Here is a 14,567-nt window from a genome sequence, read left to right on the forward strand (position 1 = left end):
TATTTTTCTGCAAGCAGCTCAACAGATCATTCAGTACATTGGAAGAAAGGGAATTGAACAGAATTCAAGAAAGTACATGAGAATACATAATAGGGCTACACAATATATACAATGTAACTACATAAGCATTGGCATCGGATGAAGCAGACACGGGTGTAGTGTTAATGAGGTCAGTCCATAAGAGGGTCGTTTAGGAGTCTGGTGACAGTGGGGAAAAAGCTGTTTTTGAGTCTGTTCGTCCGTGTTCTCAGACTTCTGAATCTCCTGCCCGATGGAAGAAGTTGGAAAAGTGAGTAAGCCGGGTGGGAGGGATCCTTGATTATGCTGCCTGCTTTCCCCCGGCAGCGGGAGGTGTAGATGGAATCGATGGATGGGAGGCAGGTTCGTGTGATGGACTGGGCGGTATTCACGACTCTCTGAAGTTCCTTGCGGTCCTGGGCCGAGCAGTTGCCATACCAGGCTGTGATGCAGCCCGAGAGGATGCTCTCTATAGTGCATCTGTAAAAGTTGGTAAGGGTTAATGTGGACATGCCAAATTTCCTTAGTTTCCTGAGGAAGTAAAGGCATTTATTTCTCTTTCCTCGAAAATAAAGCAGCAAAAGGAAGTGTTTGGTAGAAGTAGAAGGCGGGTGTTGTCAAAGACCAATAATCTGTTTAAATTAAAATCAGTACCACCTCCTGCAGAAAGACTGGAATTGTCACAATTATCCTTTCTCTCTTATTCAAGACGAGGGTTTAAATGCAAGTTGCTTAAATTGCAATAATTAAGAATGTGAAATGTTGGAGGTGACATTACCTGAGGAAGGTGAATTCCTTCAAATGAAATTCCATGTTCTTCAGAGGAAGTGGTTTCTGCAAACAATTCCAACAGTGTGTAGCGATTGTCAAAATCCATGTGCTGCTCAATCCCATCCTGCTGGCTCAGCGAGAGTAGGACATACGCCCGGCTACCTGCAACAGAACACAGCACTTCGAAACAGAGTCCAAAGCCATTCTCCATTTATCAGTTATTAAATACTTATTCTGATCACATAAGAGTGAAGCTCAACAATTACTGTCAAACGTTGACAGCATTGAGAGAGGTACAAATAAATGCAAGTCTTTCTTTCTTTAGTTATTGGGCTGATGTTAGAAAGGGATCTGAACAGAAAATGTTTGAAATACAAAGCAGTCAGCAGCTTATCATAGCATCGTGTGTGTAAACGTTTATGGGAACTGAATGAAGGATGAAAAGGTGCATCAGTAAGGTTGAAAAAAAGAGACGCATTAGTAAATACCCAATTCATTTACAGGCTGGATAATCGGAAAACTGAATTACAATGTGTTGGATTAATCTTTGTAAAATTGTATCTTTAAAAGTCAAGATTTATAGATCTGTTGATGTGCAAAACATAGTACTGAACTCAATGACCAAAAGCAAATTAGGGTATACCAGAGACTGGCATGAGAGTCCTATTCACCCTCCGCCCCACCCTCGTCCATTCAGTCTCTTCAGTGTCCACGCAGCTGAACCACACGGGCCCAATCGAAGGAAGGCGAAATGAGGAAGGAGCCTGGTAGCTGACAGTATCCAGCTGCAAACCAAGTTTGTTTTCAATGTGATGAGGGTTGCTGCCCTTTTTGGGCAGCGTGTTGCAAATCCCCATCACTCTGGGTGAATGAAATTTCTCACCTTCCCTCTACTCCTTCCTACTTCCATGCCCACTGGTACTAACCTCTAATGGTAACAGGTCCTTCCTGTCAACTCCATCCAGTTTCTCCAAATTTAATTAATTCTCCAGTCAGCCACCACCATTCTAGAGAAAACAGTCACAACCTATCCAATATTTCCTCAGAGCTCAAATTATCTGGCCCCAGCAACATTTTGACATATTTCCTCGAGTGTGATCACATCCATCGAGGATCCAAATGGCCTCCTTCTGCACGGAAAGGATTTTCTGTGTGTAACGTTTCCCAATCGATCATGGCCAACTCGTACTTCATATCATCACAGTTTCCTTTAATAAAATTCAGGACCCTTGTCTCAGAATCAACTATATCACTCTCCATCCTGATTAAAAAGTCATATTATGGTTGCTCATCCCCAAGGGACCTCTCACAACTCGATTCTCAATGATTCCTTTCTCATTACACAATAGCCAGTTTAGGATGGCCTATTCTCCAGTTGGTTCCTCAATGTATGGGTCCAGAACACCATCCCCAGGAATACACTCCAGAAATTCCTTCTCCACGGTATTGTGACTAATTTATTTTACCCAATTTTTATGCAAATTAAAATCACCTATAATTACAGATGTTCCTTTATTAAATGCATCTCTAATTTCCTATTTAATGTCATTCCCAACATCACCGCTACAGTTTGGGGGTCTATGCACAACACCCACTAACGTTTTTGCCCCTTAGTGTTTCTCAGCTCCATCCATACAGACACCGCATTGTCAGAGCTAATATCCTTCCTCACTATTGTGTTAATCTCCTCTTTAACCAGCACTGTAACACTACCACCTTTTCCTTTTTGTCTGTACTTCCTAAATACTGAATATCCCTAGATGTTCAGTTTCAATCCCTGGTCACCTTGTCGTCACGTCTCCATAATCTTGATTACATCATATCAGTTTACATATATTTGCGCAATTAGTTCATCCGCTTCATTGCAAATGCTCCACTCATTAAGGCACAAAGCCTTGAAGCTTGTCTTTTTAATATTACTTGTCTCGCTCCCAATATGTTTCACTGTGGCCCTGTTTGAATCTGCCCCTTGGTTTCTCAGCCTATCACTTTTCTTATTCCCCTTTCTGTCTTTTGTGTTTGTCTGTGATTCCCCCTCCTCAAAGAACAAAGAACAATACAGAATAAAAGCAAATTACTGTGGATGCTGGAATCTGAAACGAAAGAGAAAATGCTGGGAAATCTCAGCAGGTCTGGCAGCATCTGTAGGGAGAGAAAAGAGCTAACGTTTTGAGTCTGATGACTCTTTGTCAAAGCTAAGAATAATACAGCACAGGGACAGGCCCTTCAGCCCTCCAAGCCTGTGTTGACCATGGTACCTGCCTAAACTAAACGGAATAGGCTTATGGAGTCCGTATCCTTCCATTCCCATCCTATTCATATATTTGTCTGGATGCCGCTATACTACCTCCTGACATAGGTTCCCATCCCCCTGCCATCTTAGTTATACGCCTTACTAAAACCCATATGACATTATCCACAGCTCTACCCTCATCGATCCTCCTTGTTACGTTAAAAAAAACTCAATGAATTCAGTAAGATACGATCTTCCCCTAATAAAACCATGCTGACCATGCAAGATCAATCCGTGCCTTTCTAAAAGACAGTTTATCCTATTTCTCAGAATTGATTCCAATAATTTGTCCAAAGAACATAAGGACATAAGAACTAGGAGCAGGAGTAGGCCATCTGGCCCCTCGAGCCTGCTCCACCATTCACTGAGATCATGGCTGATCTTTTGTGGACTCAGCTCCACTTTCCTGGCCAAACACCATAACCCTTAATCCCTTTATTCTTCAAAAAACTATCTATCTTTACCTTAAAAACATTTAATGAAGGAGCCTCAACTGCTTCACTGGGCAAGGAATTCCATAGATTCACAACCCTTTGGGTGAAGAAGTTTCTCCTAAACTCAGTCCTAAATCTACTTCCCCTTATTTTGAGGCTATGCCCCCTAGTTCTGCTGTCACCCGCCAGTGGAAACAACCTGCCCGCATCTATCCTATCTATTCCCTTCATAATTTTCTATGTTTCTATAAGATCCCCCCTCATCCTTCTAAATTTGAAAGGAGTACAAGTCCCAGTCTACTCAATCTCTCCTCGTAATCCAACCCCTTCAGCTCTGGGATTAACCTAGTGAATCTCCTCTGCACACCCTCCAGTGCCAGTACGTCCCTTCTCAGGTAAGGAGACCAAAACTGAACACAATACTCCAGGTGTGGCCTCACTAACACCTTATACAATTGCAGCATAACCTCCCTAGTCTTAAACTTCATCCCTCTAGCAATGAAGGACAAAATTCCATTTGCCTTCTTAATCACCTGTAAACCAACTTTTTGCGACTCATGCACAAGCACACCCAGGTTTCTTTGCACAGCAGCATGTTTTAATATTTTATCATTTAAATAATAATCCCTTTTGCTGTCATTCCTACCAAAATGGATAACCTCACATTTGTCAACAATGTATTCCATCTGCCAGACCCGAGCCCATTCACTTAACCTATCCAAATCCCTCTGCAGACTTCCGGTATCTTCTGCACTTTTTGCTTTACCACTCATCTTAGTGTCGTCTGCAAACTTGGACACATTGCCCTTGGTCCCCAACTCCAAATCATCTATGTAAATTGTGAACAATTGTGGGCCCAACACTGATCCCTGAGGGACACCACTAGATACTGATTGCCAACCAGAGAAACACCCATTAATCCCCACTCTTTGCTTTCTATTAATTAACCAATCCTCTATCCATGCTCCTACTTTACCCTTAATGCCATGCATCTTTATCTTATGCAGCAACCTTTTGTGTGGCACCTTGTCAAAGGCTTTCTGGAAATCCAGATATACCACATCCATTGGCTCCCCGTTATCTACTGCACTGGTAATGTCCTCAAAAAATTCCACTAAATTAGTTAGGCACGACCTGCCCTTTATGAACCCATGCTGCGTCTGCCCAATGGGACAATTTCCATCCAGATGCCTCGCTATTTCTTCCTTGATGATAGATTCCAGCATCTTCCCTACTACCGAAGTTAAGCTCACTCGCCTATAATTACCCGCTTTCTGCCTACCTCCTTTCTTAAACAGTGGTGTCATGTTTGCTAATTTCCAATCCGCCAGGACCACCCCAGAGTCTAGTGAATTTTGGTAAATTATCACTAGTGCATTTGCAATTTCCCTAGACATCTCTTTTAGCACTCTGGGATGCATTCCATCAGGGCCAGAAGACTTGCCTACCTTTAGCCCCATTAGCTTGCCCATCACTACCTCCTTGGTGATAACAATCATCTCATGGTCCTTGAAGTCAGAAGTCAGACTTAACGCCCTATAGTTTTCTGGCCTATCCCTCCCTCTTCAAATAATTGTACAACGTTCACCAATGTCCAATCCTGTGGTAAGTAAGCAGCTCGGCGTTAGTGGAGTGGGCAGCATGATAACACAGTGGTTAGAACAGTTGCTTCAGGGCCTTAGGTTCGATTCCCGGCTTGGGTCACTGTCTGTGCGGAGTCTGCATATTCTCCCCGTGTGCACGTGGAGCCTCCGGGTGCTCCGGTTTCCTCCCACAGCCTGAACTTGTGCAGGTTAGGTGGATTGGCCATGATAAATTTCCGTTAGTGTCCAAAAAAGGTTAAGTGGGGTTACTGGATTATGGGGATAGGGTGAAAGCGTGGGCTTAAGTAGGGTGCTCTTTCCAAGGGTCGGTGCAGACCCGATAGGCTGGATGGCCTCCTTCTGCACTGTAAATTTTCTGATTCTATGGCCGTGTCGAAGCAGCAGCCTCTGCCATTTTCTCCACCGAAGAGCCCGAGACGCCTCCGATTCCGTCGACGAATATTCAACTTTCTTTGCCCTAGTCCTTCTGGGCATTTCCTTTATGTGGGCATTTTATACCATTGATCAATTGGGATTTTAGTCAAAAATACCCCCAGGAACTGTGTGAAAAGCTTGAAAAATAAAGTACCCTGGAGACAGCCACCTTGTGTGCGACTTCTCCCTACGTACCGCCACCGAAAGGCCCCGCCATAAGCTTTCTTTTTCTGCTTTATCTTGGCCTTTTATAGAGAAATACAGCACAGAACAGGCCCTTCGGCCCACGATGTTGCGCCGAACTTTTGTCCTAGGTTAATCATAGAATTTTGGACAATTTGTCATGGCCAATCCACCCAACCTGCACATCTTTGGACTGTGGGAGGAAACCGGAGTACCCGGAGGAAACCCACGCAGTCACGGGGAGGATGTGCAGACTCCACACAGACAGTGACCCAAGTCGAAATCGAACTTGGGACCCTGGAGCTGTGAAGCAATTGTGCTATCCACAATGCTACCGTGCTGCCCTTAAGAAGTTAACCTACACTCCCTTATTCTACCCTAATCCAAGTACCTATCCAATAGCCGCTTGAAGGTCCATAAATTTTCCGACTCAACTACTACCACAGGCAGTGCATTCCATGCCCCCACTACTCTCTGGGTAAAGAACCTACCTCTGACATCCCCTCTATATCTTCCACCATTTATCTTAAATTTATGTCCCCTTGTAATGGTGTGTTCCACCCGGGGAAAAAGTCTCTGACTGTCTACTCTATCTATTCCCCTGATCATCTTATAAACCTCTATCAAGTCGCCCCTCATCCTTCTCCGTTCTAATGAGAAAAGGCCTAACACCCTCAATCTTTCCTCGTATGACCTACTCTCCATTCCAGGCAACATCCTGGTAAATCTCCTTTGCACCTTTTCCAAAGCTTCCACATCCTTCCTAAAATGAGGTGACCAGAACTGCACACAGTACTCCAAATGTGGCCTGACCAAGGTTTTGTACAGCTGCATCATCACCTCATGGCTCTTAAATTCAATCCCTCTGCTAATGAACGCTAGCACACCATAGGCCTTCTTCACAGCTCTATCCACTTGAGTGGCAACTTTCAAAGAACAATGAACATAGACCCCAAGATCTCTCTGCTCCTCCACATTGCCAAGAACCCTACCATTAACCCTGTATTCCGCATTCAGATTTGTCCTTCCAAAATGGACAACCTCACACTTGTCAGGGTTAAACTCCATCTGCCACTTCTCAGCCCAGCTCTGCATTCTATCTATGTCTCTTTGAAGCCGACAACAGCCCTCCTCACTATCCACAACTCCACCAATCTTCGTATCATCTGCAAATTTACTGACCCACCCTTCAACTCCCTCATCCAAGTCGTTAATGAAAATCACAAACAGCAGAGGACCCAGAATTGATCCCTGCGGTACGCCACTGATAACTGGGCTCCAGGCTGAATATTTGCCATCCACCACAACTCTCTGTCTTCTATCGGTTAGCCAGTTCGTTATCCAACTGGCCAAATTTCCCACTATCCCATGCCTCCTTACTTTCTGCATAAGCCTACCATGGGGAACCTTATCAAATGCCTTACTAAAATCCATGTACACTACATCCACTGCTTTACCTTCATCCACATGCTTGGTCACCTCCTCAAAGAATTCAATAAGACTTGTAAGGCAAGACCTACCCCTCACAAATCCGTGCTGACTATCCCTAATCAAGCAATGCCTTTCCAGATGCTCAGAAATCCTATCCCTCAGTACCCTTTCCATTACTTTGCCTACCACTGAAGTAAGACTAACTGGCCTGTAATTCCCAGGGTTATCCCTATTCCCTTTTTTGAACAGGGGCACGACATTCGCCACTCTCCAATCCTCTGGTACCACCCCTGTTGACAGCGAGGACGAAAAGATCATTGCCAACGGCTCTGCAATTTCATTTCTTGCTTCCCATAGAATCCTTGGATATATCCCGTCAGGCCCGGGGGACTTGTCTATCCTCAAGTTTTTCAAAACGCGCAACACATCTTCCTTCCTGACAAGTATCTCCTCAAGCTTATCAGTCTGCTTCACGCTGTCCTCTCCAACAATATGGCCCCTCTCATTTGTAAATACTGAAGAAAAATACTTGTTCAAGACCTCTCCTATCTCTTCAGACTCAATACACAATCTCCCGCTACTGTCCTTAATCGGACCTACTCTCACTCTAGTCATTCTCATATTTCTCACGTATGTGTAAAAGGCCTTGGGGTTTTCCTTGATCCTACCCGCCAAAGATTTTTCATGCCCTCTCTTAGCTCTCCTAATCCCTTTCTTCAGTTCCCTCCTGGCTATCTTGTATCCCTCCAGCGCCCTGTCTGAACCTTGTTTCTTCAGCCTTACATAAGTCTCCTTCTTCCTCTTAACAAGACATTCAACCTCTCTTGTCAACCATGGTTCCCTCACTCGACCATCTCTTCCCTGCCTGACAGGGACATACATATCAAAGACACGCAGTACCTGTTCCTTGAACAAGTTCCACATTTCACTTGTGTCCTTCCCTGACAGCCTATGCTCCCAACTTCTGCACTTCAATTCTTGTCTGACAGCATTGTATTTACCCTTCCCCCAATTATAAACCTTGCCCTGTTGCTCGCACCTATCCCTCTCCATTACTAAAGTGAAAGTCACAGAATTGTGGTCACTACCTCCAAAATGCTCCCCCACTAACAAATCTATCACCTGCCCTGGTTCATTACCAAGTACTAAATCCAATATGGCCTCCCCTCTGGTCGGACAATCTACATACTGTGTTAGAAAAGCTTCCTGGACACACTGCACAAACACTACCCCATCCAAACTATTTGATCTAAAGAGTTTCCACTCAATGTTTGGGAAGTTGAAGTCGCCTTCCCTGTGACTACTACCCTGTGACTTCTGCACCTTTCCAGAATCTGTTTCCCAATCTGTTCCTCCACATCTCTGCTGCTATTGGGGGGCCTATAGAACACTCCCAACAAGGTGACTGCTCCTTTCCTATTTCTAACTTCAACCCATATTACCTCAGTAGGCAGATCCCCCTCGAACTGCCTTTCTGCAGCTGTTATACTATCTCTAATTAACAATGCCACCCCCCCACCTCTTTTACCATCCTCCCTAATCTTGTTGAAACATCTATAACCAGGGACCTCCAACAACCATTTCTGCCCCTCTTCTATCCAAGTTTCCGTGATGGCCACCACATCGTAGTCCCAAGTACCGATCCATGCATTAAGTTCACCCACCTTATTCCTGATGCTTCTTGCATTAAAGTATACACACTTCAACCCATCTCCTTGCCTGCAAGTACTCTCCTTTGTTATTGTTACCTTCCCCACTGCATCACTACGTGCTTTGGCGTCCTGACTATCGTCTACCTTAGTTGCTGGACTACAGATCCGGTTCCCATTCCCCTTATGCCCCTAGATTTGGCAGTGCCACCCTTTTTTGTGCCATTAGAATGCTGCCCCAATGTCTCCCACTGTTGTCATGGATTTCTGTTGAAGGAGCTGCAACCAGTCCACTTTCGTTAGTTCATCTCTAAGCTTGTAAAATTACACCAGGGAGGCAACATGTTTCCCGTCCTTCCCTGAACAGCTGAGCCACCCGTGGTGCTCTGGTTACTATCTCACTGCTCTCTCCAGATTAACCTCTTCCCCATTGGTACTCAGAACCAAGTACCTGCTAGAAAGAGGGGCCTCGCAGGGGACTGCGGCACTACCTGCCTCACCTTTCTCCTCTGACAGCCAACCTAACCTTCACTGCCTGCACTTCAAGCTGTGGGGTGACGACATCATGAAACAAGCTATCCCTTTGACACTCATCGCCAGGCTGGGCCCGGTGCCTGGGGGATATGGCAGGGGACGGAGGACGGGGGGGGGGGGCGGGGGACGGGAGGGGCAGGGGCGATGGGCGGAGGGGCGATGGGCGGAGGGGCGATGGGCGGAGGGGCGATGGGCGGAGGGGCGATGGGCGGAGGGGCGATGGGCGGAGGGGCGATGGGCGGAGGGGCGATGGGCGGAGGGGCGATGGGCGGAGGGGCGATGGGCGGAGGGGCGATGGGCGGAGGGGCGATGGGCGGAGGGGCGATGGGCGGAGGGGCGATGGGCGGAGGGGCGATGGGCGGAGGGGCGGAGGGGCGGAGGGGCGGAGGGGCGGAGGGGCGATGGGCGGAGGGGCGATGGGCGGAGGGGCGATGGGCGGAGGGGCGATGGGCGGAGGGGCGATGGGCGGAGGGGCGATGGGCGGAGGGGCGATGGGCGGAGGGGCGATGGGCGGAGGGGCGATGGGCGGAGGGGCGATGGGCGGAGGGGCGATGGGCGGAGGGGCGATGGGCGGAGGGGCGATGGGCGGAGGGGCGATGGGCGGAGGGGCGATGGGCGGAGGGGCGATGGGCGGAGGGGCGATGGGCGGAGGGGCGATGGGCGGAGGGGCGATGGGCGGAGGGGCGATGGGCGGAGGGGGCGATGGGCGGAGGGGCGATGGGCGGAGGGGGCGATGGGCGGAGGGGGCGATGGCGAGGGGCGATGGACGGAGGGGGCGATGGGCGAGGGGCGATGGGCGGGGGGGCGATGGGCGGAGGGGCGATGGGGGGATGGGCGATGGGCGGAGGGGCGAATGGGCCGAGGGGCGATGGGGCGAGGGGCGATGGGCGGAGGGGCGATGGCGGAGGGGGCGATGGGGGAGAATGGGCGGAGGGGCGATGGGCGGGGGCGATGGGCGGAGGGGCTATGGGCGAGGGGCGATGGCGGAGGGGCGATGGGCGGAGGGGCGATGGGCGGAGGGGCGATGGGACGGAGGGGCGATGGACGGAGGGGCGATGGACGGAGGGGCGATGGACGGAGGTGCGATGGACGGAGGGGCGATGGACGGAGGGCGATGGACGGAAGGGCGATGGACGGAAGGGCGATGGACGGAAGGGCGATGGACGGAAGGGCGATGGACGGAAGGGCGATGGACGGGAGGGGCGATGGACGGAAGGGGCGATGGACGGAAGGGCGATGGAGGGAGGGGCGATGGACGGAGGGCGATGGACGGAGGGGCGATGGACGGAGGGGCGATGGACGGAGGGGCGATGGACGGAGGGGCGATGGACGGAGGGGCGATGGACGGAGGGGCGATGGACGGAGGGGCGATGGACGGAGGGGCGATGGACGGAGGGGCGATGGACGGAGGGGGGCGATGGACGGAGGGGCGATGGACGGAGGGGCGATGGACGGAGGGGCGATGGACGGAGGGGCGATGGACGGAGGGGGCGATGGACGGAGGGGCGATGGACGGAGGGGGCGATGGACGGAGGGGGGATGGACGGAGGGGGCGATGGACGGAGGGGCGATGGACGGAGGGGCGATGGACGGAGGGGCGATGGACGGAGGGGCGATGGACGGAGGGGCGATGGACGGAGGGGCGATGGACGGAGGGGCGATGGACGGAGGGGCGATGGACGGAGGGGCGATGGACGGAGGGGCGATGGACGGAGGGGCGATGGACGGAGGGGCGATGGACGGAGGGGCGATGGACGGAGGGGCGATGGACGGAGGGGCGATGGACGGAGGGGCGATGGACGGAGGGGCGATGGACGGAAGGGGCGATGGACGGAAGGGGCGATGGACGGAAGGGCGATGGACGGAAGGGGCGATGGACGGAAGGGCGATGGACGGAAGGGCGATGGACGGAAGGGGCGATGGACGGAAGGGGCGATGGACGGAAGGGCGATGGACGGAAGGGGGATGGACGGAAGGGGGATGGACGGAAGGGGGATGGACGGAAGGGGGATGGACGGAAGGGGGATGGACGGAAGGGGGATGGACGGAAGGGGGATGGACGGAAGGGGGATGGACGGAAGGGGATGGACGGAAGGGGGATGGACGGAAGGGGATGGACGGAAGGGGGATGGACGGAAGGGGGATGGACGGAAGGGGGATGGACGGAAGGGGGATGGACGGAAGGGGGATGGACGGAAGGGCGATGGACGGAAGGGCGATGGACGGAAGGGCGATGGACGGAAGGGGGATGGACGGAAGGGGGATGGACGGAAGGGGGATGGACGGAAGGGCGATGGACGGAAGGGCGATGGACGGAAGGGCGATGGACGGAAGGGCGATGGACGGAAGGGCGATGGACGGAAGGGCGATGGACGGAAGGGCGATGGACGGAAGGGCGATGGACGGAAGGGCGATGGACGGAAGGGCGATGGACGGAAGGGCGATGGACGGAAGGGCGATGGACGGAAGGGCGATGGACGGAAGGGCGATGGACGGAAGGGCGATGGACGGAAGGGCGATGGACGGAAGGGCGATGGACGGAAGGGCGATGGACGGAAGGGCGATGGACGGAAGGGCGATGGACGGAAGGGCGATGGACGGAAGGGCGATGGACGGAAGGGCGATGGACGGAAGGGCGATGGACGGAAGGGCGATGGACGGAAGGGCGATGGACGGAAGGGCGATGGACGGAAGGGCGATGGACGGAAGGGCGATGGACGGAAGGGCGATGGACGGAAGGGCGATGGACGGAAGGGCGATGGACGGAAGGGCGATGGACGGAAGGGCGATGGACGGAAGGGCGATGGACGGAAGGGCGATGGACGGAAGGGCGATGGACGGAAGGGCGATGGACGGAAGGGCGATGGACGGAAGGGCGATGGACGGAAGGGGGAAGAGCCGAGAAGCCCAGGGCGGAAGGGCGCAGAGCTTCATCAACCACAATCTTGCTGAATTCATGATTGCTGAATTCATCATTAACCACTGTCACCCATCATTGCTGAATTCATCATTAATCTCTGTCAGCAATCATTGCTGAATTCATCATTAATCATAGTCACCCACTTTTGCTGGTTTAACCATTAACCACCATCTCATTTATGTCACTGTTTTTCCTTCACTAACTCTCCAATCCGAACCAGATTTGTTATTTTCACTGTATAAAACTTAACTGGACAGAAGAAACATCACAGTTAAAGAATTTTTCTCTTCCCTCCCCACCCTCTACTCTCCAGCCTCTCTCATTCTATCACAATCTCTATTATCTGTTTGACTAAGTAAGCAATGGTTATTGCTCCACTGCACCTTCCTCTACTTCAAATATATTCTTGCTGTACATATTGTTCCTACTCTGTCAGTAATAGACAACCCGGACTAGTGAGTGGGCCGCATGAGTCTCTTTCATCTCAGTGCGCCACAAGATTTAAATCATGCATGTTCACTAAAACATTTAATACATACCAAATACTTCATAACAATGAAAATGGTTAATCATTTATATATTAATAGAACCATTATCAACTTCAAGTGGTTAAAAGCAAAATAAATATTTGCACTTTGGACACAAAGGGAGTGCGTAGCTCCCACAATCAATGTTGTGCACAATCAGCATGCACCTCACTGGCCCTGACTTTATGTGCGGATCACTTCAATCAAACCAGCCGGACAAAATCTGTGGATGCAAACCAGCGGAATGTGGCAACTCCGCGCGTGGACAATGGTCAACAAAATGACTCCTGGACTGCACTCAGAACGTTGCCCATCACGAACCTATGTCTGCCCCTGACAGCTTCTCAATACATCAGATGGGCCGCACAGCGTCATCAGGAAAAGCGAAGGGTGAAGGGGTTGACCTCCTCATCAACTACTGGTATCGGGCGTTGCAACCCTGGCAAAATACTACATTGACTCTTACCAGTTTTTACAGATGCACCATAGAAAGCACCCTATCTGGCTGGTATCACAGCCTGGTATGACAACTGCTCGGCCCAAGACCAAGAAACTACAGAGTCACGAACACCGCCCAGTCCACCACACAAACCTGCCTCCCATCCATTGACTGTCTACACCTCCCGCTGCCTGGGGAAAGCAGGCAGCATAATTAAAAACCCCTCCCACCCGGCTTACTCAATCTTCCAACTTCTTCCATCGGGCAGGAGATACAAAAGTCTGAGAACACGCACAAAGATTCAAAAACAGCTTCTTCCCCGCTGCTACCAGACTCCTGAATGACCCTCTTATGGACCGAACTGATCCATTCACACATCATCTCTACGGAGGAGAACTAACCTCCAATGCCTGTGCCTATGTATTTACATTATGTATTTATGTATGTCCTATGTTTTTCATGTATGGAACCATCTGTCAGGACTGCATGCAGAACAATACTTTTCACTATAGCTTGGTACACATGACAATAAATCAAATTCAATATTTTGTCTCTCCTCTCTTCAGCAATATACAAGATCTTTGTTAATAGTAAGCTATAACCATAAGCTACAGGAAACATTTGTTATATCCCTATGAAACAAAAGATCATGACCAAACCTTACATTTTTGGTAATTAATAAAGAGAACTTTGCTTAACCAAAAGATGGCGGTTACCGGTCACATGGTTCGCAAGTTGGCTACGATATCTGGAAATTTCAAAAGCTCAAACCTCATCCTTGTGGAATCTCATATCTCTCATTGTGAGGACACATTACAGTCAATAAAACCAAGGACCAGCAGACTTTGTCTCCCCAGCATGGTCCTGACCTTGTTCTATAGCAAAGAGATACCATCAAAATTTGTTATACCTGCAGATGTGCTAATAGCCACCATTTCTCTCCTACAGTGAGCAATGGATTTTGACAAGAGGCATAGAGACTACTTGATAGTCTTCAACTGACTTATTCATTGGCACCATCACATGGCCTGGGCACCTGGGCTTCTGACCTTTCAGTTTTAATATTACATTTGCATCTGCAGTTATAATATTACATTTCCAGACTTGCAACTCAGTCTACTGTTTAATCTCCAGCCTACAAACACCACAGCAGGACTCCAGGTTCACCAACATCCTGTATCAAGACTAAGCCTCCAAAAAGCCTTTTTCTCTGGATGATTCCCGTCGTCACTTACTAAACAGAACACATTTCTGTATACCAACCTGATTTCCATTGACTTCAGTTCGGCTAAGGCTTCTTGATGCCACATTAGGTCAAATGCAGCATTCGAGGTTTTGGAGGGGGGTGAT

At 49.9% G+C, this 14,567-nt stretch overlaps 1 protein-coding gene across 1 annotated transcript in view; it reads right to left on the reverse strand.

Moving 5' to 3' along the window:
- The window catches only part of LOC119966978 (cullin-9-like), a 111,366-nt gene that overhangs the window by 35,419 nt on the left and 61,380 nt on the right, over positions 1 to 14,567 (reverse strand). Inside the window, exon 3 of the mRNA XM_038798953.1 lies at positions 797 to 951. Coding sequence (XP_038654881.1) covers positions 797 to 951 — 155 coding nt within the window. The remainder of the gene's footprint in view (positions 1 to 796; positions 952 to 14,567) is intronic.

The sequence above is a fragment of the Scyliorhinus canicula genome, chromosome 6 (genome assembly GCF_902713615.1).
Source record: "Scyliorhinus canicula chromosome 6, sScyCan1.1, whole genome shotgun sequence".
Lineage (NCBI taxonomy): Eukaryota > Metazoa > Chordata > Chondrichthyes > Carcharhiniformes > Scyliorhinidae > Scyliorhinus > Scyliorhinus canicula.